The following is a 23,343-nucleotide window of genomic DNA, read 5'->3' as shown; positions in this document are numbered from 1 at the left end:
TGGGTCCAAGTTTGGATGGCAGCGCGTAGACCCTTGCAAGCACACAAACATTCCAGCACCATGTCTAACTAATTCCAGCACCACGTCTAACAGGTCTTACAGCCACCTAGGAATGGTACGAGAGGAGGATCTCATCCGATGACATCCTACCACTGAAAGACTGTCCCTCGGCAGAGACACCTTTGTGTTCCTCTGCTCTGTGCAAACCAAACAAGTTGTCTAAACCCTCTAAAGGCAAACCCACAGAAGTACCCAGGAGCTTTAGCCGACAGGCAGCAGGCACCAGTGATACTTAAAACAGCTTAAAGCAAGACTGTTGGATGTAAAGGCATTTCGTTACAACTGGGATTTTGAGAGAGAATGGGCTGCACTGTACAGCATCAGTATTAACTCCATCAATATCTGGCTCCTAAATTTAGGGCATTTTGTGCAGTAGCACTGACAAACAGAAATATTCATCTTTGATTAAAAGCCTGCTATTTCTACGAGAGTATATGTAAATACTATAATGAGAATTAATTCTGTATCTGCAGTTCAGGTATGTGTGCTTCATGCGTAGCAATGTGTATTTCCGGACAACCCTGAAGTTCTCTCCCAGTTGAAAAAATAACAGCAGATAGGGCACTAATTACAACTTCTAATCTCAGTCTGGAGCTAAGGAGGAAATAAGGATTATGTGGTCACACATGAGACCAAGTTCTGGGACATGGGCTTCATTCCTGCTCTGTCACAGACTACCTGTGACTGTTGGTAAGTCATTGAAACTCCCTGAAACCATTGCTCTACCTCAGAAAGGCACTGTGATCTAAAATCCATTGATAGATGGCCAGTATTTATCTATTAAATTATAGGTGCCTTGAAAATGCCTACCAGCTGGAGCATGAGCAAGGCCTCCTAGAATTACCTCCACACTTGAAAGCTTGCAGGACACACTGTCATGACTGTGAGAAACAGCAAGGACATTTTGTTTCTTTTCCACTTATTGCTCCCTTCAGCAAGCTGAAAGAGAGATTCTGGCGCGCTTCACATCTGGAAATTAGACGGAGAGGCCCTAAACATTTAAACACGGAATTTGTGCCCACCAGCCAGAGCCAGTGTGCTGAGCAGATCGAGCACTTTAAAGCCCTTTTCTGGGCATTCCTGGTATAAAATCCAGCCAAACGTTCTCCAGTTTCATTTGCAGAAAATCTAAACTGAAGGGTGGTAAACATCCAAAGATTTACAGGGTATACTGTCATAACATATCTTGGGGGCACACATTCTGGCTAACGCTTTAATGACCACGTACCAAAGCAGGCACCTATACAGAGAAGATGGTGTGACAGATTGGGTAAAATATGAGGAATAAATATTTTGCTATCAATATTAAGAACGTAACATTTCCCCAAAGGCATGCTGAAACAGAAATGTGCTGCACAACCACATATGGTTTCTGCAGCCAAAACAGCGTATAATTAAATTACTGGGCAAAGTTGCTAAATATGAATTGATATAAAACTTAAGCTAACTGAAAAATTGTCTTTGACTTAAGATCAATAGCAGGACTGAAAGATTCATCTGCACATAATTAGCACACATATTTGCATCAAAATCATGTGTACCATATGCTACAATATCACTGAAAACCCGCTAGTTATAACATAAGCCTGAGATACTTTCGTTTCTCAGTAGCACAAAAAAAAAGTCTCAGATAAAAATCTCACAAAAAAATAGAAATTCTAAAAGTTTTAGAATTATTTCTAAAGGCAATAAACGTTCATTAGCTAATAAAGTAACTGTAAAGTTTACTTATAGGCTCTGTTTTACATTATGGCATCCCTACATTAGCAAATACTGATTGACTTCTTAATCTAGAAAAACCCCACACATTCTACAAAAATTGTTCAAAGCACTTTTTTAATCTCTTCTAATAAACTAAGAGAGGTTCATGAAGTGAATGGCTTTTAGACACCAATAAAATGGTACTATAAATTGCAAAAGTGAATTATTTTGTTTCAAACACATCTTATTCTCTACCCAAATTTGTTTAATTAAAATTCTGTATTTTTCAGCAGCCATGAAAATGAAGTTGAATTAATTATTGAAGTAATTATTGATTAATCAAGTGTTCACTTTGCTCACGAATGACACAAAAGGCTGCACTTCAAAATCACATACTCTGTAAGGACAGGACCATTAATATGTTAAAAAAGTAATTACTTGGAGTAACGACTCTTTTTTACATATTGTCACTTTGGATGCAGAAAGTATTATTTTTTTAGTACTCTAATGAGATAAGGTAGCTTTGCCAACAAATTAGGAGCAAGTAATGTATGAATAAATGTATTTAACGTCCAGCTGTATAGGCACTTGTGCATGGCTATGAAGCTCAGTGGTGTAGACCGTCCAGGTGAGCTAAAATACTTTCTGCATCTTTCTGAAATTCAGTCTTAGAATACCTGCAATTCTCAGAAAACACAGAGTACAAAAATTAGCTATCATAAATATACTCCAATATAAGTTTTCTTGATTTTTTAAAAAAAGATTTAATTGTTCTAATGCTCAGAGTTTGTTTGGAAGTGCTCTTTCTGCCAATGTCGTCAACTAAATGGTTTTTGACACAGAAATCTGCTGAGTAGGAATCAGCAGTTGACCTATAAACTGGGTTCAATAACTCTATAATTAGATGACTTTCCTAAATTAGCTAGTTTTCAAGAATAGGATAAAATTTTTCACCTTCAAATATATACCGACAGTGGAAGGATATACCATGAAAACTTCCGAGAAATCACTCTAAACTGAGGATGTGCACCTGCCACGGTGATACTGTCTGCGCAGAACTGAGCAGATGAAAACAAAAAACCGAAGCATTTCAGCAAGAGTTGTGAACTAATCTGTAGAGTAGGGACAGGATTAGAGACAGAAGAATAAGTGTTCAGATCCTTATGGAAAGGATGAGCTCACTGAGGGCCCTGAAGTCCAGAAAAGATTACCCTTTTCTGGAGCTGTGGAAAGCTACGCAACCTTTTAGTCCATAATTCAGAAGAGCATTCACTACGTCAGATGGCAGCAGAGAGGAATGGGGACTGCACAGCCTACTTGGATGATCTGGGACATTTCACAAGCGTCATTCCAGTTTATTTATCTTTCAAAGAACAGAGGCAGGGAAAAATAACAAACTTCACAGACTGGTACAGACTTACTACAGATCAAAATTCCCACCAGGGCTCGCAGTTTTGTAGACACTGAAAGAACCACCACCCTTCCTCTTCTTACAGCCAGATCTCTTCTTGAATCCTTCAGACATCAAATGCTTTGTTAAGAAATAACTAAAAAGCTTACTTATCAAAATAGGGACAGGGACCATTCACCGATTTTTTTTCAAATTAGGCTTTCATTAGTCTATATATGATGCAAATCATATTCTTGAAAATTAAATCTTCTATTCATGCCTAGACTTGTGGAATATATAAAAAAACAACCCATTAATATTTTCTTTACTAAAGAACACCTGTATCTGTTGTGATCTTGCTAGTACAAAGCTTAAAAGACCTAGGATGAGGCTGAGTAGAAAAGTTAATGAATGGGAAATTCAGGTATGTAAATGTACTAATGAGCACACAAGATATTTGGGAAAAGACGCAGAATTCTTGGATTCATTTTAGTGGATAAAACAGCAGTTTTATTTACAGTCATCCTCCAGAAGGAAGAGAATAAAAAGATACTCAGAAGACACTTGGATTGCCTTAAGCACCTGGCACCCTCTCCAAAATCTGGATGCAACAGGAATCAAGGTTCTTGTCTGCCTATGACAGGTTGGATTTAGGATGTTTTAATAAACACTTCCAAGCCATAAATTGTGACTGTAATGACAAGTTGATAACGTTTTTTTTTCTTGAGCAATCTCCAAAGGAATTCCATCATATAAGCTATTTTAGGAACACCAGGAAAGAATGGAAATAAAACACTGTAGATCAAACTGCTGGAAAGACACATTCACTGAAGAAGGATAAAATGCCCCATGAGCTTCCTGTGTTAAGTTCTTCCTTAAGTTTCTGCGTGATCTTCTAGCAGTACTTCAGTTTCACCTTGAGCGTTAATGGAGCAACACAGATGAGACAAGGCATTAGGCTGATGAATATAATTCAAATTTGAACCAGCTGAACATGGACTTTGGGTACCACTAAACACCATGTTCAGTCTCTCAGAGCAGCAGGAGAAAATATCACCCAGGTCATACAGCTGGATAAAAGCAATCCTCTGTTGTTACTCAGTCATTCAAGAGTAGTCATAAAAGTAGCAGGCCAAGAAACTTGATCGTTATCTCTTTGCATCCTAATTGGTATGCGTTAAAGGAGCACGGTGTATGCGTGCATGTCAATTAGAAAGGCTGCAGATGGGGCAGTCTATCTTGTTGCATTAGTTTTTTGCAATTCGGAAATGCAAGACTCTGCTGTCTCATGCATTTATTTCCTGTATTAACCAATGAAGAAAAACCTCTTTTGTCTAGTACAAACCACATTTAACCAAACTGTGAGTCACTGATGCCAGCCCAAATCTTGATCAGTGCCAAACACTACACCTGTAACTCCTTGTACCAGTCAATTCTTAATGCTGTCTAACATGTGCAAATAAATAATCATCTTAGGATTTGAAAAAAATATCATTGAGGGTGTATTGCAATAGCTATGCCTCACATGCACGTTTTCAGAATTGTTTTATCTTTCCTCCATCTGCCTTCCTCTTCATTCCCCTCTCAAGTTTTCAGTCTCATTTGCAAGTTACCCATAGCACTTGCTCACATGAGGAATACAGAGACAAAACAGGAAAACCTTCCGCTCCTGACCAAACCTCAGCCGTGAAGCGAAGAGATAACATGGAAGGAGTATTGAAACAACAAAGGCATTAAGGAAGAAAAACATAAATGGCAATTTCTTGAGGCTACAAGCAATTAATACTTGTAGTTGAAACCACAGCATCCATGGGAATGTTTCTCCTCAGATTTATTTCCGAAAACTTGAAAATGTTTCTGGCCCCCTCAGGACACCCTTGCAAAGCGAGCTTCATAAATTCCAACCTAAAATTTCTTTTAATCCACTTCATTTTTTTTTCTTTAATGTTTTAATAGCTTGCCCTAGATAAAAGAGCATGATACAAATTTAATCTTTCAGTAATTGCTACATGCTATACTGTAGCCTGTGGGATAACAAAACCCAGGGTCCTGATCCTGTGCCTGAAATCCCTCTCCGAGTAAGGGTGCAGGAGGCCGTCAACTACAAATGCTTGCTGGAAGGAGCAAAAGCAACCGAGTTGCCTGCGATGGGATGGGGACAACTGATTTAAAAGATGCAGCAGACTGATGCAGCTCTTCGCATCGCCTGTCCAGGTCCCTGTGGCTTCCCTTGTGCTGGAGTCCCAGGAGGATGTCCTGCAGCATCGCCGCCTGGCCCACTGCGAGCTGCTGCTTCAGGAGGGGTGCTCAGACATCGCCCACACACATGTACCCAGGTCTTGCTTGTTTGGTGGTGTTTTCATTAGGAACAGATTGTTACTTATTCAAATTCCCCTTAGCTTGGGGTTCAAGAAATGCTGCACAGAACACCTTTAAAAACATATTCAGCGCCTACACCCATGTTTGTTGTAGAAAGAAAAAGTAGGTTGATAAGACATTTTTGCTCACCGAATTGATATTTTTATTTAAGTAAAATTCAATTATCCAAAGTGTCAATAGACACTACTCAAAACAACTGTCTGAAATGGACAAATAAGGATTTTATATTAAATCAAACTGAGCATACCAACATAGTGACTATATTAGTCTCTTTTTTAATATTCAGCAACTTTTGAGCTTGTTATAAGTTCAAATTCTTACAATTCTAGGGGAAAGCATTATTTTAAAAGCTATTTTTAAATTTCCATGAAACAGGTAAAATATTTTATGTATTATTCATCCTTTGTGCTTCTGCTTCTATACCAACACGTTATCCATCCTTCTAAAATTGTTTGCATAATTAGAAATTCAAACTAAGGCCATTGAGTTTTCAGTGGAAAGAACACAAATAGCAAAATCAAAATTAAGAAAATTGTAATAAAAATGAGAAATCCATACACGTTTTATAAATTTGGCATTTAAAAATAAGCACAAATAAAAGGAAATTTTTCATACTGTTGCCACCTGCCTGCCTTACTACTTTGCATAGCTAGAAAAGAGCAAAACACAGGCCATCCTATTTAACTAAACAGTTTTTATTAAAGTAAAAGAAAAGCAAGAATCTATAAAGTAGCAAGTGATCCTATTAGTTCCACCAGACTAAAATCATACAGTCTACGTATGTGGTCCTTTCAACCACATCTGTTATGAGCCATTTTGATACCAGAAAGTAGAGAATATTTGACTATTTATTTATCAAGGACTGAGTGCAAATTAGAATTTTTCTCCCCAATAACATGTGTTATCGTGGGTAGATTTTAAAAAAATAAAAATGCAGTAAGTATTATAAAACACTTATATTTTAACAACAGCTAAGGCCAAAGTACTTGTTATATTCAATGATTTTTCTCTTTAAGGAATTTGTAAAATGTAATAAAGATGCATGGTACAAAATTAAAGGGAGCAATCTGATAGTATAATTCAAAGATAATGAGTTAAATATCCAATATCCAGAACTGCTGCCAAACAGATCTGATAAATGTTAAATGCTTATGATTTTTATTCATCAATTTTTACTGCATATTGCTAATGTCATATTAGCATCTCAGTTCTGAAATTTCCTTTAAATAAACTCTGTCAAGAATTAGCTGCACAAAAATGCTCCATTCTTGAACGCCCTTTCAGCGATAGATTGAAATGCAGATTCCAAAAATAGATCAGTCACTTATTTCAACTCTAGACCTTTGAAAATCCAGATCAATTGCCTTTTGTCATCGTCTTTATATGGAGTGTAAGAAATTTCTGCTTATCACCATAGAAAAACTTTCAGATTACTTTGATAAAGGCAGCCAGATTGATAGCTTGAACTGTCCACATGCAATTTCTTATCAATACATCTACATTTTGGAATATTCATCTGCATTTTAATCTTTATGAGAAAACTCGGGTGCCATACAACAACTTACGGCACAAATTAACCACCTTTAAAGTTTTAAGGTTTTCTGTTAACTTATGGGTTCTAGCAAGGCAGGATTCAAAGCAAGGCAAACCTTTTCCTCAAAATTAGCGATATGAGCAAGGAAACGTTTAACACAAAACCCCAGCTCAAATCTTCTGTGCTTCTGTGTCTCTCAGTAATGAAGTCTGGGAAAGAAATCACAGACACCCAAGTGGTTTGGCAACTGTAAGTGACAGAAGCTCAGCTAAATCCTCTGTTTACACTGGGGATTAGCTGGGTAGATTGTGCGCTGCAAACTGAGCTGTCGATGGTCAAGGGAACCTGCTCCCTGTCAGCCCGTGGGGCAGCGGCACAAAGCCCGGTCCTGGTAGGAAGTGACCCATAAACGTATCCCTACGAAGGATTTATACAAAGCCAGTCTGCCTCATAGAAACTCCATATGACCATTAACTGGCCTGCAAGGCCTGCCAGGAGGCCTAATTACAGGTCTACAGAGCCCAATAACAAAAGCTGAAGAGCTTTAGCCTAGGGATGATCTGCTTTATACTGACTTGAGAGAGTCCATATAGAGTGACAAAAAGAAAGAGGTTTAGCTTTAAAATTCTCCTGAGACAAAGCATTGTAGCTAAGTCTGGAAGGCCCACATGCAACATACTTCAGATAGGCTTAAACATACCACCCTCTCAAAATTAACATTCAACTATTGCCTGCTTAACATCTGCTCAAACATGGCAAGTTGCTGTGATATTGTCAGAGGATGTTAAAAAGGCTTTCTTGTATCTCAGTATTTAGAAGGGTAAGTAAATACAGTCATGCAAAGATAAATTTATAGCTGAGACTAATAACTTCTACTGAATGACAGTTTTTATAAATCAAAAATCAGTTGCCTTAAAAACTAAAGTGGAGTGCTTCAGTATCTTCAAGTATTGCCCTGCTTAATGAGAACAAAGATACTGACAGTCGTCTACACCAACAAAGAAAAAATTTCTTTAACAATGTGCATAGAAAAGCCAGCATGAACAAAGGACTTGGAAACAAAACTTCTTGACAGCACTATATTACCTGAACATAAATATGGCCATCTTCCCCTCCTCTACTCACAAATACAGGTGAATATTTTTTATTTTACCAGCCCCACAACAAGAGACCAGAAGTCACAATTCCCAGCCCAAAATGAGCCAGAAAAAAAAAATCCAATTAAAGAGAGTCTGGTTTACTATTTGCTGTCTTTTGGCTTTTCAGAGAATTCAGATGTTATTTCCTAAATTAATATCTAAGTTAGATTCTAAAAGAAGACTTTCCCAAGATACTAAACATCTACAACTCCTGCTGAGGTGGCACCTGATCAGCTGGCCATTGGACCTACCATCCCTAAAAACAAGCATCTCTGGTGATGAAGAAAGCAGTGAAGAGCAAAGGGAATACAGTAATGTAAAATTAGCTTTTTAAACTATGGCCATTGTACTAAAACAGAACTTGGAAAAGCTGGCATACTGAAAGCACTTTCAAAACCTGTATTCTGTAAATCTGTAACCTTATTAGTGTATTTCAATATACCACTTTCTCTTTCTTAAAAAGCCACAAGGACAAAGCCACATAATTTCTATGTCAATAGGTTGATGCAAAGCAAAAAATGATACACACAAACATCCTTAGATTGAGAAGACAACTCTAACATGTAAATACTTCACTGAAACACCAGAAAAATAAAGCAAAACAAGGACTATCTAAACCTTTTTGTACCTAAATTCTTTTGGAAATCACACCCCTTATAAAGTGCCTCCTGTCTATAGCTAATGCCGCGGTCTGCAGTACCTGGCATGAAAGCAGGGTTAGCTGTTTTACTAGCCTAACGCACCTCAACAGAGTGCAGCCAGCTCTTGGACTGACATTTCCTACACTTGGAGAAAGGTTGGGAATCGCCGCTTTAAAATTTCAACAAAATTTCCTCAGACATCCTGCTCTCTGATAAAGTAACAGCCGAATACCTTCTCTTAAAAAATACGCATCTATATTGCATACAAGTATACACTTGTTCCTGTGCCCCATTTGAAGAAAGCACCTGAACTTAAACCCTGTCATCAAAAGAGTTTTCCTTCAATTCTGTGTATGTTCCAGGTACTGAGAGAAGTACCATATGAAACAGTTATCAATGACAAATATCTGCTCCTGAAAATTCTAAGGCAGCATGACTCTTCGTACTCACACACGGGCTGGAGGGGAGGGCAGGCAGCATCGGTGGGGCAGTATTCCCAGCACAGTGCCAGCTGATAGCAGTTAACGGCCAACGCTCCTTTTCTGTGTTTAGTTAGTCAATGTAAGTCATTAAAGCTACATTCTAATACCATTTCCAGCACAGACAAATATGATAAAAATTAACTTCGCCAGTTCAGCAGGGACATGTTTCAAGGTTGTATCATTACTTACAGGCAATTTATTTTCTCAGAATGAATGCCCAATAGCGCACACATTCAAGTTTTCCATGCACACACAACAAACGTCCCAGTCCCTCTTCCCTTTTTCAATACACTGCTTTAATCTACGGTAGCAGCATTGACAAAGGATACATTGGAATCTAGACCCTTTGATGGAGCTAAACAAAAGGGAAATTTAGATAGTAAAATAAAGACATTAAATTTGAAACATCATGATGTTACAGTGAATAGCAAATAGCAAATTACAAAGTCAAGTTTAGGGAAATGTATTGCTGAGAGAGGCTGTAAGCAAACCTCAAAATCCACCATCAGCTTGAATTTGAAGTCAGACTGCTCTTACAGCAAACACTGGTATTCTATAGATAAACTAGCTTCAGTTTACGCACATTAACGTCTAATGTGTTGTCCCCTTAGACATTTAGGTACTGCTTGCTACATTTGTGTTCTGTTTATCCAAAGGCATTTCCAGTATATTAAGAATAAAAAACAATTGCTAAGTAAGCAAAGTGGATTTTCTTTAGGTTAATTCTTTCCAAGCATAGTAAGATATGGAAATCTTCAGAATGAAATGAGCAAATATATTTGAATCCAGACAATATAAGAAAATGTTATATTATTGTGGGAGGTGGGATATTAACAGCATGGAAGTGGCAGGGAAAGGGGAATGGAAATGCCAACTTAATAGGATGTTGATAGAGATGAACAACGAAGGGACCTTCCCCAGTGCCTCTCCAACACTTGTTGGTAACTTTGAGCAGTTGCAGAAGGTAAGACTGGGTTGTTTGTCCAGACCATGGAGGAGTACAGTGGCAGCATCAACCATTAAAATGTAGATAATACATTTTGAATAAAGCACAGCGTTTTTCCTCACTTACTGGGGTTGGAGCAATTCCTGTAACATGTACTGCCAGATATTCTACAATTCCCAACTTTGGGATGGATTCTATATCGAGCACTACATATGCAAACAACAGCTTTGTTCATCATTACTAAAGTACAGATTTAAATTTACATTATATTCAATTAAATCATACAACATCATACTACAACAGCAACAATTAACCCGTTGATTGTGAACTCCTTGAAAAGCTCCTCAGTTAACAGTCTAACAAAGATTTATTTTTATTTTTTTTCACCTATAAGTTTAAAAAGTCCTCATTTTGCAATAAGTAAACACACAAAAAGATATTGAAACAACATTATTAACATTTCCAACACTCCTCTCACACCAATTTAATAAAAATTCAATTTAATTGATTGAATACAGGACTGGGGGAAGAAGGTGGGGGGATGATCTCATAAATGCCTGAGCTTACCAACACTTAAATAAAGCCAGGAAAGAACTTCTTTCTGTGTTTTGGATGGTAAGAGAAACAAACAGATTAACTCTCCTGAGTTATTTATGAACAGCTTGCAGCTTCAATCCAGGTTTCAGACTTCAATTGTGAATATTTAAATTTAACAATGTCATAGACCTTTTCTATGTTTGGGGGAATTTGTGGGACCCAGGTCACAATGATATACAACCCACAGGTATCTTTTATACATTTCCCAGGTGTTAAATTAAAAAATGAGGTGTGATAGATGTGAGTAGTATACACAAATTGTGCTTTTTTAGGTCAGTGCTGTCACATCTATTTTAGAATTATATGCTTCAAAGATTTATTAAACGTTATGGAGAACAATGAATGCATTTTAAGCTATACAATACAAAAGGCTAGATGCATTTGGGGGGTGGAATCAGCAATGTGAGAAGATAGGTATCCATTAAAACAGAAAGTTTCCATATGGAGAAAAATAAAAAATGGTAGTTCTTGGAAATTGCTGTTTATAAGTTAAAAATACATACGAGGGACGGATTCTTAACTAAAGACAAATACTTATTTATTACAATGCCTATGAAATACTGAAAATTTGTCTTTCTGAGTGACAAACTAAAAAAGTTTTAATGGGAAAATTAAAATAAGATAGAGAAATTAATTAGGATTACAAAACTTAACACAGACTACCACTTTGGAGCATTAAATTGCTATCTTAATAACATGAAGACAAATGAAAGTACCTAAAGAATATCCAGTATGTTATAGCTAAGTATCATTGTTCATTTATACACTTCTTATCATTACCCACAATCCTACTATGGTAAAATGTTCTTGGGTACTGTTTTCACACACACGGTATAAGCACATCAAAACCCATGCAGATCTTCTCTCCAGATAACCATTTGGAGGCTGGGTGAAGAGAGAACAAAAACCTCTGCATCAAACCCAGCAAAGAGCAGGGTGTCCTGCCACGCCATGCCACCGTGCGGGCGTGCGACCTGCAAGGTGGCACAGAGCAAAACGGACCTCGGTCTAAGTTGCATCACAGGTCAAATCCGCAGCAACTTCCACAGGGAAAAGCCTGAGAAGTGCATGTCAGAGCTGTGTACTGAACTCTATTGGATTAATAAGAAATATAACAAAAACAAACAGAAAAAAGTGGAACTCCTGTCCATTTGGGAAGATCTACATCTCTGAGTTTTATGTGGACTTAGGTACTACATTTGATTAAAAAAGCAGGATAAAAGGAATGATCTTCTCACCTTTGCTACAGTAAGACAAAAATTTCCTTAAAGTTTTAGACCTGCTGTGAAACTAGAGGATTTCTCCCATTTTTATTGAAATTAAAGGTTCCAAAATTAATAATAGTTACCAAGATATGCATCTTGCCTTCCTTCTTTCTAGTGCTAGACTATATAGGAATATTCCTCTCTGTAGACAACTAGCGTGTAGATTGGCCTCTCAATCTAAGCCTTTTGGAAAGGTTGCTACATATTTCTGCTCCCACTTCAAATAAATAAATATAAGTATATACATGCACTAATTCAGTTCAGTGCTAAAAAAAATAAAGAAACAAAACCAGATTTTTGAGAGCACAGAATAAAGACTCAGTAGCTGCAGCAGCAAGAGGACAAACATGTGAAGTCCTGAGTGCTGGTTCTCCAATAGCAAACAAAAATTACTTATTTTTACCTCCTTAAAGGGATTTACTAAATGCCAATGATGATTTGCTCTCAACACAAGAAGGACATGGACCTGTTGGAGCGGGTCCAGAGGAGGCCACAAAAATGCTCCGAGGGCTGGAGCACCTCTGCTACAATGACAGGCTGAGAGAGTTGGGGCTGTTCAGCCTGGAGAAGGGAAGGCTGTGGGGGGACATTATTGCGGCCTTTCAGTATATAAAAGGGGGACTAGAGGAAAGACGGGGGCAACCTCTTTAGCAAGGCCTGTTGTGACAGGACAAGGGGTGATGGTTTGAAACTGAAGGAGGGTAGATTTAGACTGGATATAAGGAAAACATTTTTTTACCATGAGGGTGGTGTAATAGTGGCACAGGTTGCCCGGAGAGGCTGTGGAGGCCCCATCCCTGGAAACACCCAAGGCCAGGCTGGACGGGGCTCTGAGCAGCCTGATCTAGTTGAAGATGTCCCTGCTCACGGCTGGGGGGTTGGGCTAGATGGGCTCTAAAGGTCCCTTCCAACCCACACCATTCAATGATTCTATGATGGACACCAGTTTCATCTTAACCAGAAACTGAAGTGATCTATGGAGAAAGGGACTTATCAAGATAGTAATTTTATCCTTTTCTATTCGGCAAATGCTAGGTTTCACTTTTCTGATATTATAAAAGTCAAATACATTTTTGAAGAATATAATCTTACTTATAATAGCAACACTTACCAGCTGCCTCAAGAACCAGCTGTAATCTAGCTTTGGCCTGTTCAGCAGGAGTCTGAAAAGAGAGGATTTATAAATCTTCATAACCATACATGCAACACACAAGGTCACACGTTACCGACTGCGGCTCTGCCGTCACCAGCAGTGAGCTCTCACATCTGCAGGTGCCTCAGTGCTACACCCCATCCAAAGAAAATTCCAGACTGAAATGAGTATTATCATACTTGAGTTAGAAACTATCAGGTAAATTTTCAGAATTGACAGAAAATACAACCCCAAGCAGGCAGTGCTGTGGCACCCTGATCAGCCTGAGCACCCACAGCCACAGCCAGGCTGAAGCCCAACCTCCACCTCCTTTCTCAGTCCTCCAACAGCAAATCCTTCCCTGCTCCTTGGTGACCCCATTAGACAGAAATAGATGGCTGCAAAAGCATGCTCAAAATCTGGTTTTAATATGATTAATATGGCAAGTTTTTCACACTTTTTCTGTTATCTGTTTTGATTTTTTCCTCTCCTTAAGGTATTTCTTTACATCTGTTGGGTTGAGGAACATATTGTTGGCTGTGTACCCACTATGCTAATTATTCCAAGTGATGTTTTACTGTGTCCAATGTGCTTGCCATCCCTCTAATTTTGAAGCCACTCAAACGTTTTCACAGTTAAATTTATACACAAACCACATTTGTCATGGAGTTCAGAAGTTGATTATTTCTGTAAGCATCTGCAAAGTTTGGGAGGTTTCTGCTCTACACTAAAACCAAAACATGATGGAAAACTTGGTGTTACTGTTCAGCTTTGAAAACTCTTCTAGGCAGATATTGCTACTCGAACATTTTTTCTGATAACTAGTCTAAGTTTGCACCCTTCCAGTTTCACCCCAGTAGCCATTCAAATATTAATCAAGGCAATCAGGCAAAGCTCTTCACTATGAATGTCCCAACTGATGATGCTCAGTAGGGCAAAAGAATTAGCTTTTCTCAAAATCTTTCAACCAAAGATATCTCAGATTGCATTGTGCATGATATCACCAATTACAGCATGACTGATGCTGTATTACTATAAAATATAGTCTGTATAAAATGGCCTTGTATTCTGAACAATGCATTGTCGTAATTTGAGAGTGAGAGCTTAGAAAGTTTCTAGCTCGAATATCTCTAATACTGTGTGCAGAAGCACACACATTCTTCTACTAATTAATGAGAAAACCATTTTCTGCTTTTTAGAGCTTTATTTCTTTTTATTTATTAATCTGTTGTTTTATATTATGTCTACACCTATTGAGAGGCTAACTGATAGCAAAGAAAAATTCAATTTCTACTACAAGAATTTACAGACTGCTCCTTTCACTAGCATGCAATATGAAAGATTTTACATTAATCCACAGATTAATTCCTGAAAAAGGAAATTTAAATGAAGATCCATATTTGAGTAGTATAGAGGTCTAATATTTTTTAGGTTAGAATTTTGCTAGCTGTTTGCACAAACCCCAAATTATTGGGCAAAATTTATTACTATAACTACTGTACCAATGCTACTATTAATGTTGACCACTAATCTTGGTGGCAGCAAGAAAAAACTTGACATTTATTATAAAAATATCTTCAAATTTCTTCCTCTTGCAATAAAATAATTATTACAATATGTTTTGGCATATTAAATATGTCACTAGAGGAAAGAAAGGAGAGGAAGAAAAGGATCTGCTTTCCTCCCAGAAAAAACTTGCCCAACTTACTAAGTTTCAGAAAAGCTGTACTTGGGTTTGCGGTTTTTCCATTCCTATGACAACTTCAGATATAAAAGAAAAAAATCTCCAGGGTTACATTTGTATGGCAAAATATTGCAGTACAATTTAGCAGAGAAGGAAAACTGTTTTGTGTAAAAATACTACCTGCGCTCACATCTTCACATGAACACTCCAAACGTTTGAGCAGCCCCACCCATCGGTGGGGTTCTGGCGTCCAGTAACACTCACAGTACATTCAATCCGTTTCCTATATTAGTTTTGTCCATTCTGTAACAAAATCTTTGATTAACTTGACTGATCCACCACTCTGTCAGGGCCACAGTGCATCCCCACAGCCTGAGCAGTTTGCACGAGCATCCTCCCAGGCTGCGGCTCACTCCTGGGGCTGCCCAACGCTGGCAGCAGCATGAGCTGATGCATTTCTAAAGCAACTTTTTCCTGTAAGAGTTACATGTGTCTCAAAAGCTATGCAACTGGTTGTGTTAAGAGAGATAATTTCCTATCTTTACAGCAGTTATCCAGTTAGATATTTGACAAAAATGCATGGATCTCCCAAATAAAAGGATGTCATCTTTTTGGCCATACAACAGCCTGTTCTACAGTCTAGTCTACAGACCAGAGAAAGGTGTTTCACTGATATTTCACTGATGTTATTTTCACATTCAAAGCCTAAAGTGGCAACATCTAGCACCCCCACACCAACAATAATTCCCTGAAAGAGCAAATATTAAACCAGGCTCCAGACGGAGAAGGAAACGCACTGAGCAGCAGCACAAGTGATGCCTCCCAGCACGAACCATGAATCTCCACCAATACTGACACAACTGCTCCCCCTGCTCCGAGATGCTCCACACAGCTCAAAATGCCTTTTCCCTCTCCTCTCCTGTAGGTATGAATGTAGCCTGTTGGTATAGGGTAGGCTAGACTGAAATTCTTCTTTTACTCAGCAACATCCAATTGGAAACTGCAGACACAGTTGCTTTGCAGGCATCTTCCCCTTTGCCCTGACTGCAGCCCTCACACTAACTGGTACCCAGTTGCTTCATGGACATTGGTACACCCACAGGAGAACCTGGTATAGACGCCTTTCTATTATCAATCAATATGCCCTGAACAACATATAGATGAAAAGTTCTTAAATAAAGGTTACTAGCTTGGCTCCAGAAAGCATTTGTCCAGCTGGTGGATGAGGCCAATGCTCTGAGAAAATGGACAAAGATGAATTCATCTGAAAATCACAATCACACCCAAAAAAAAAGCCGTTAGCGATGTGTGAGAAAGACCGACTACTGGAGGTTAGTATTGATTTAGAAGACCATTAAATGACAAAATTCAGAAAGGCCCTCAGGAAACTTAAAAATGGTGAAGTGGTTGGTGTAGGAAACGTTATCAGAGTGATGCCTAGCATAAGTTGCATGATAAACACTCATACTTTCCTTAAGGTCTTAAGCATAACACGGAAGGAAAAGAATTTGAAACAGTGTTTAAAAAAAATAGTACCACGTATTTCTAGTACCAGCTGATGAAGGTGACAACTAACTGTAAAAGTAAGAAAGGAATTCCCTAACAGGCATATCAGAGAATGACGTGAGGCGTGTCAAGCCTCCCTAACGACGCATTTTACACATGTCAAAAAGTGTCTGGTAACACATTGGAATTATGCTTTAGAAAACAATGGCATTCTACAGGATACCATAAAAGAGAAATATCCATGTGATTAATAATTGCTATATCTCACACAGAAATTTGATTATAAGTATTCAATTTTTAAAGCAAGCTTTGTTAGGAAGATGTGGCAGATCCTTCTTAACTTGTATTTCTTTGCAGTACTTCTACTGCATTTCATTGCTACTGTTTTCATAAATAGCATGTTTTTTATTTAGACTGCACTAAAGCCACTGTCTCAACTTTAAATTTGGTGCTCATTGTGTAAAAATACTCCCCCACAAGTGCTTGCCAGTAGTGGCTACAGGAAGCAAGTGATGTGCTTGATGGACAGCTTCAGACAGGCCATCAGTGTAATGTTTTGCTTTCAAAATATGCAACTGCAAGGGGGATCCAGCTTTTAGATTTTTTCCAAAATAATTAATAGGTTTGAAACAGACTTCAGTTCAGCTACTAGATCTTATTTTTTAAAATCTTCCTGCTACTTGTGATGCATGATAAAAAATTTGAGGGAGAAAACAATATTAAAGTGAAAATCAACTTGAGAAAATGGAGGAAAAATTTTGAGAACAATTAAGCTTAAAAAGAGAGTCCAAACTTCCATTTGAACTAATGGCTGTGACTATGGTTAAATAGTGCATGTGGCTCTTGTCAGTATTGGAGAACATCATTATCACAAGATTCAAGCAGTTAATGATGCTGAAGTATTTTGAGTTGCAACGGTCTCTCGCCTAATTTTTATGAATATAGTAGTTTCATATAGAATGTCACAGATGTTTACTGTTTCTGCTAAAACGGGACATGTTCAATTCCTCCTATTCACCACTAATGACATTGGTTGCGTATAATTTAACTGCAGGACGTTTCTCTCTGACAACATCTCTATAAAAGCCTAACAAACCTTGGTGTGATAGTGATCAATTTTCATGTATTTTACTCAAATGTTTTATCTTTGCATTTGATAAAGGCAAAAATAGCAGTCCTTAAGTCCTCTACACCTCTACTCAGAGAGATGAGTGACAGCCCCTAAGTGCCACGCTTCCCACAGCAAACATGATTGACATTCCTTAGCTGTCTTAGATACACGTGCTGCCTGAAATTGTAACTCAATGTTCTACTTGCAGAGAGGATGTAGGATATCAAATTTGTTTAACAAAAATAGTCAAGTTCATAATTTTAAAAAATTTTCCACTTACTGATAAAACCAGAATTTCCTGCAGGCATTATATTATATTAGAAAACTATGAAGCTATAGATTTCCTAGCTTTGCAAGCTAGTTTGTTTATACCGGTTGAAATGTCTTAATGCTACTTCTCCCCCTGCCCCTGCAGAAGAGGTTTGTGTCCAGGTTTCTTTCTGAAGATGACTCACTGCCTCAAGACCAAATGCCATTATAACAGCAGTGATATAGTACATTCCTGCTCGAATTTTGGGGATGATATTAGCACATCCGTACATTGCAATGAAAAACAGAATATGAATTGTAATTGTATCAAATACAGAACTCCTCAGCAAGATGTCATTTCCCCAGGTTCAAATTTCTCTTGATGCAAATGTATTCAGTAAAATTACAGTTTAAAAAACAAAATCAAAACAATACCCAAAGGACCCAGGAAATAAACACTAATTAAGTAACCCTATATATGACTTTGAAAGCTCAAACCCATCTTCTCATTTTAACTCCAGTCTATCGTAGGTTTCCTGGGGACATTTATCTAACCTTTCCCTATGCCTGATGAGCTCAAAAAAAGGTTAAGAAAAAGGAAGAACAAAACATTAAGTTTCCTAGTTGTCTGAAGAGATGGTTATCCAAAACTACTGGGAATACTTCCAAAGTGGGTCAGAAACTTAAAGCAAATGTTGTTTGCAATGAATTCCAGAAAAAGAAAAGTTGGCAAGGCTGAGCACAGAAAAGAAATTCCCCAGCGTTACTGCAACCACGACTCTTCTAGGGGCTTTATCAAGCGATTCAGTTTGTATGTTCTTCTCAGGCTTCCTTTTCACTCAAAAACAGAGGAATTGTACAGAAAAAATAACAACTGAAGCTAATCAACTCTTGATGCAATTCAGGAAATGCCTGAGAACACACACTCCTTACCTGCAAATCCTTAATTGTTTCAGACCCTAGATTGCAGGCGGTAGGCAGCCACGCGCGTGGATGGTGGGAACAGACAGGAGGCAGCAGCCACGGTGCGCTGGGAGAGCAACAGAGAACTGCCTGAGGGAGCGGGTTGGGTTGGGAGGTCTGGGGCTTGGTGGCCTAAAGTTATAGAAGCAGACTAGAGTCCAGTGGAGCGAAGCGTAAGACGGCGTTGTGGTTAGCTGGGACAAAGAGGGGAATCGTTTTGCAGGGATAAAGACAGCGGCCCTGCTATTACACGGATGAAGTTCATACAGATAAAGGAGTGGTTCCATTCAGAGAAAAAGGAAAAGAGATCATGTTAACATGCTGTCTTCACTGAAAGAAACAACCAAATTTCATGAGTCTGTTCAACCTCATCAAATATACTGATACAGTAGCTCGGAAAGACAAGCTGATGTTTTCACTGAAGTGCCAAAAGCTTTTAACTTAAAAGGCCTGCCTAAGAAAAGAAAAGTAGTAATCAAGGCACAAAATAATCAAAGACCACTTCTCACAGGTATTAGCAATATCTACTTATTCTGTACTAAAATGCAGATTGGTTTTACAGCGTCAGTAAGGATCTGGGAAAGATGTTGAATGATGGCATTCCATCACATTTACAGGTAAATACAGCATTCGGGGGTAGAGGAGACTGTCAGGCTTAACCCGATCAAGTGATAATAGCAGCACGGAATGGGATAGGATGTAATGCTGATAAATCAAGAGTAATGTGCATTGGGGAGAACTTCTCATCTACCTTGCTGTGTTCTCAAAGACCAGAATCAATTCAGGAAAAACAGTTTAGCATCATTGTGGACAACTATAAGGAGACCTCAATGTATATCAGTAATGAGAAAAGACAAGGAAGAAATGACAAAAATTAAACAAAGGGGATAGATACATAATTTCATTTTAATATATTCTGTAGGTCAGTGGCCTGCCTTTACCTGAAATACTATACATCCCAATTCTAGTAAATTTATCTCAACAGGAAAAGAGCAACAAAGAACTCTAACCCCAGCTATCTAAATGGAGTTTGATCGAATTATGGAAAAGATTATGTGATATGTTTGTTTAGCATAGGAATGGTTGGATTCCTTTTCAGTCATTTATTCCTCAATAGGAGATAAAAATAAATTACCAAAGAAACTGAAAATAAATAATGTATTCGTATTAGTGAATACCTCATAGGAGCATAAAATATATTAAATAAATAAATAAATAACCAACAAAAAAACCCGAAAGGAGACTGAGAACTTGTAATCATCATCATCTTCTTACATAAGCCAGAGCAAACAGAATGAATTTGAGGGTGTCAAATTCAAAATTGACAGAGGAATATTTTTTCACATTTAAAAAAAAAAATTCCACAGAAGAATTTGTAGTACAAATTAATAACATAGAAATGTAATAAGCATATCTGGCATGAAACCCCTACATTTTCAGACAAATGATCGGATGTTAAAATGGTATTTATGTCTAATTTGGTATTTCTTCTCTGATACAATCAACCAGTAATATAGTCAGATATGGGCTATGGTAGGACCAGTGTCCTGACCTAATATAGATCTACCTGTTGCAAAAAACCTGAACATTTGAGGAACTGTGGAAATATATAAATTGGGAAAATGTACTCAGTAAGAGATGGTACTGATCCCTGCTCACTTTACAAACAAGTAAGATTTTTCCCAGTTTGCTTCCTGCCCAGAGCTATCTTTCTATTATACAGAAGGGAGAAAGGAGAATTTGCTTTTACCACTATCCAGCTGATACACTAGCTGTATGAAAGTGTTCAGCACCTAAAAATGAAGCACACAAAAATTATATTATATTGACGTAGCAGTTTTACACCACTACTACTATGGAGGATGAAAATGGGGAACGAAAAGGGAAAAAAAAAATATCTCAGGAATTGTCAGGCTGTTTACAGTCTCCAAGAAACACAGTACACAACTATAGATATTTTTTTAATTGCAACATCCCTGGTATTTTATTACATTAGATAAATAGCCTGAACAGGAACAGAAAACATTTTAAGCTCAAGAAACAGTTCATATTCAATTTCCTAAGAATTTTATACTTTCTATGGACCTCCCATCAACACATACTAGCTACGGTTTAATGCAAATTACTACAATCTTCCATTACAGCATTGAAATAGAATGGAGCATAGTAAAAATTTTGATCTTAAATGTTGCGAGACATATACAATTATCAAAGAATGATATACATGAATTGTAAGTGGGGAAAAATCACGTAAAGCATGGAATAGCAGCGATATCTGTCCATCAAACACACAGCTGCTTTTCGCACTTCCATTTAAAAAAAAAAAAAAAAGGGCAAGCCAGCATAGGCAACATACTAACTAGGAAAGGACAATCATTATCCAAAAAACAGGAGAGGAGCCAGAAACGCCAGTTTTCCCTTTAATGTATGTGAAGGCCACAGAACGAATAGGACTAATGATGAAGCGAAAAGTACAGCTTAACTAGCAACACATACACCACACTAGAGAGATAATCAAGCGGTATCTGTTTATGGAAGAAGGTTCTCCCAGCCATAGCCAGGAAAAAACATCTGTACCTTGACAGAAAGGTCTGGAAAACTTTTCCAAGCTGTACAGGCAGCCCTGTTTAGTCCCATTCTTCCAAGATTGCTGATTTATCAAAATTGGGAAGGAAAGATAACAAAAGGGAATGATATGGCCCAATCATTAAAATTCAGACCCCAGAGAGGAAAGACAAAATTGTTGGCATAACTAGAAAGTCACAGCTATAAAGCTGCTAAACAACTTAATGGAATGTTAAAATTTTCTGATAAAATACAAAACAGTATTTTGACTACATGCTGTTCGGCCGACTGAATTTTCATACAAAATTGAGATCAAAGGGGAAAACACATTACATTGTCCCTAAACGTAACAGACACTTTGACATGTGCCATATCTCAAAAGCATAGGATTCAGAAAATCCTTTTCCTTCTATCCTCACGGACATATATGGCCATTAAAGCATTTGGATTTGTTAACTTTAATCACAGATTCTGACATACACTCCACTTAACTAGGCTCTTCTTCCGAGAGGGACACAGGTTTCCCCAGCATCTTCAGAGAGCCATTATACACCAGGTGGTCAGGAAAAATTGCATCTGGCTTTAGACTGTTACCAAATCAAAATCTGAGCAATAAGTAACAAAGGCTTACTGGAACAAAATCAAAGGCAGAAGGCAATGTCTGTGGCAAATAGCCCTGTATAGCTCAAACACGTGTCAGTGATTTTCATTCAGCATTCAAATAATTTTGCATATTGCTGTAGCAAATGCTCCTTTAAAGGACCGTAAAAATAATATATTAATTTCAGTGAGATTTATTGAGTAAAAGCAAGGAAAATGGCCTTCGTACTGGAAGCGGATACAGAAAATGGATTAACTAGCCACCAGAAAGATAGAGAATTTAAAAACAAACAAACAAAAAATTTGGCAAATCCAGGTCTTTAAAAAGGAAGAATTACTGAAAATGTTAAAACCACACAGCCATAAACTCTGCGTAACTTCTTTAATAAGAGAAAACACAGATAATACTGTATCCAGATACATACTAAAGGCTAAAAAATTACCATCCACCTGTTTATTTACTAGCAGCCCAGCATATCTTCTGTTATATTTACATTTTCCTGGAAATACAATAACAATCCCCCAAAAAATTCAGTGTGATGATAAATAGAAGAGTTGACGGAACAGACTTTTGCATCAACATCTTCATCTGGTCATTGTTCTACAAACTCATGTATTTTGTAATGTACCCTTTGAAAATTATTAAGAGTACAAATCTCTGGGCTGAATTTGAACTGAGAAAGAGTACCCTTTCGAGCATTATAGGGTAAGTGCTAATCCAAAATGAAAGGTAGCAAAGGTAGCAGTGATCTTCACTGCTTTAAAAAAAAATTATATGGTTTTTAATACTTAGCTTCTAAATATGGATTTCCATTTATCTTTTACCACCGCTTTATATTTCTGGTACATTATGTTGCAAAAACTTAGTGGGTATATGTAAAAATAGTATCAGATAAATCCAGGTTCTGAAAACAAATTCTTGAATTAACACATTATAAACTGCTCTTAAGACAGCTAAAGTTGGACTGCCTAGAAATAAAGGAGCACACAACAACAGATAACGGAGATTAATTAAAAACAGTAGGTGTTTATACTTGAGTTACTGCTTTATTTTCTCCCACAGAAAGAGATTAGTTTTCTCTAAACATATTTTTGAAAGAAATACCTCACAGAAAAAGGGAACCATGTTCCCTTTGGAATCTTTGGATTGAAATGCAGTAATTCAAAAATGGAAGAAAAATTTTTCAAAAATGAAAAGCATTTCAAATATCACAAACATCTAGTTAGCTCTAAATTAGCACTTGGTTTAAAATTAATCTAATGATCTATCAAAAATTATGCCTGGTTACACAGGAATTAATGTGAACCCAAGCAATATTATACACTCTAAATAGGGCATTTGCTCCTTAAGATTCAATGATCAAACTCACCTCCCGTTACATGCTTTTCAGGACGTCAC

At 37.6% G+C, this 23,343-nt stretch overlaps 1 protein-coding gene across 2 annotated transcripts in view; it reads right to left on the bottom strand.

The window, feature by feature from the left end:
• Positions 1-23,343, bottom strand: part of RSRC1 (arginine and serine rich coiled-coil 1) — a 175,628-nt gene that overhangs the window by 66,975 nt on the left and 85,310 nt on the right. For both annotated transcript variants that reach the window (XM_064457878.1, XM_064457880.1), the window contains one exon: positions 13,246-13,297. In XM_064457878.1, the coding sequence (XP_064313948.1) occupies positions 13,246-13,297 (52 nt within the window). The remainder of the gene's footprint in view (positions 1-13,245; positions 13,298-23,343) is intronic.

The sequence above is a fragment of the Phalacrocorax carbo genome, chromosome 7, assembly GCF_963921805.1.
Source record: "Phalacrocorax carbo chromosome 7, bPhaCar2.1, whole genome shotgun sequence".
Taxonomy (NCBI): domain Eukaryota; kingdom Metazoa; phylum Chordata; class Aves; order Suliformes; family Phalacrocoracidae; genus Phalacrocorax; species Phalacrocorax carbo.
Note: the sequence above shows the minus strand (reverse complement) of the source record. Positions and strands in the feature narration are given on the sequence as shown.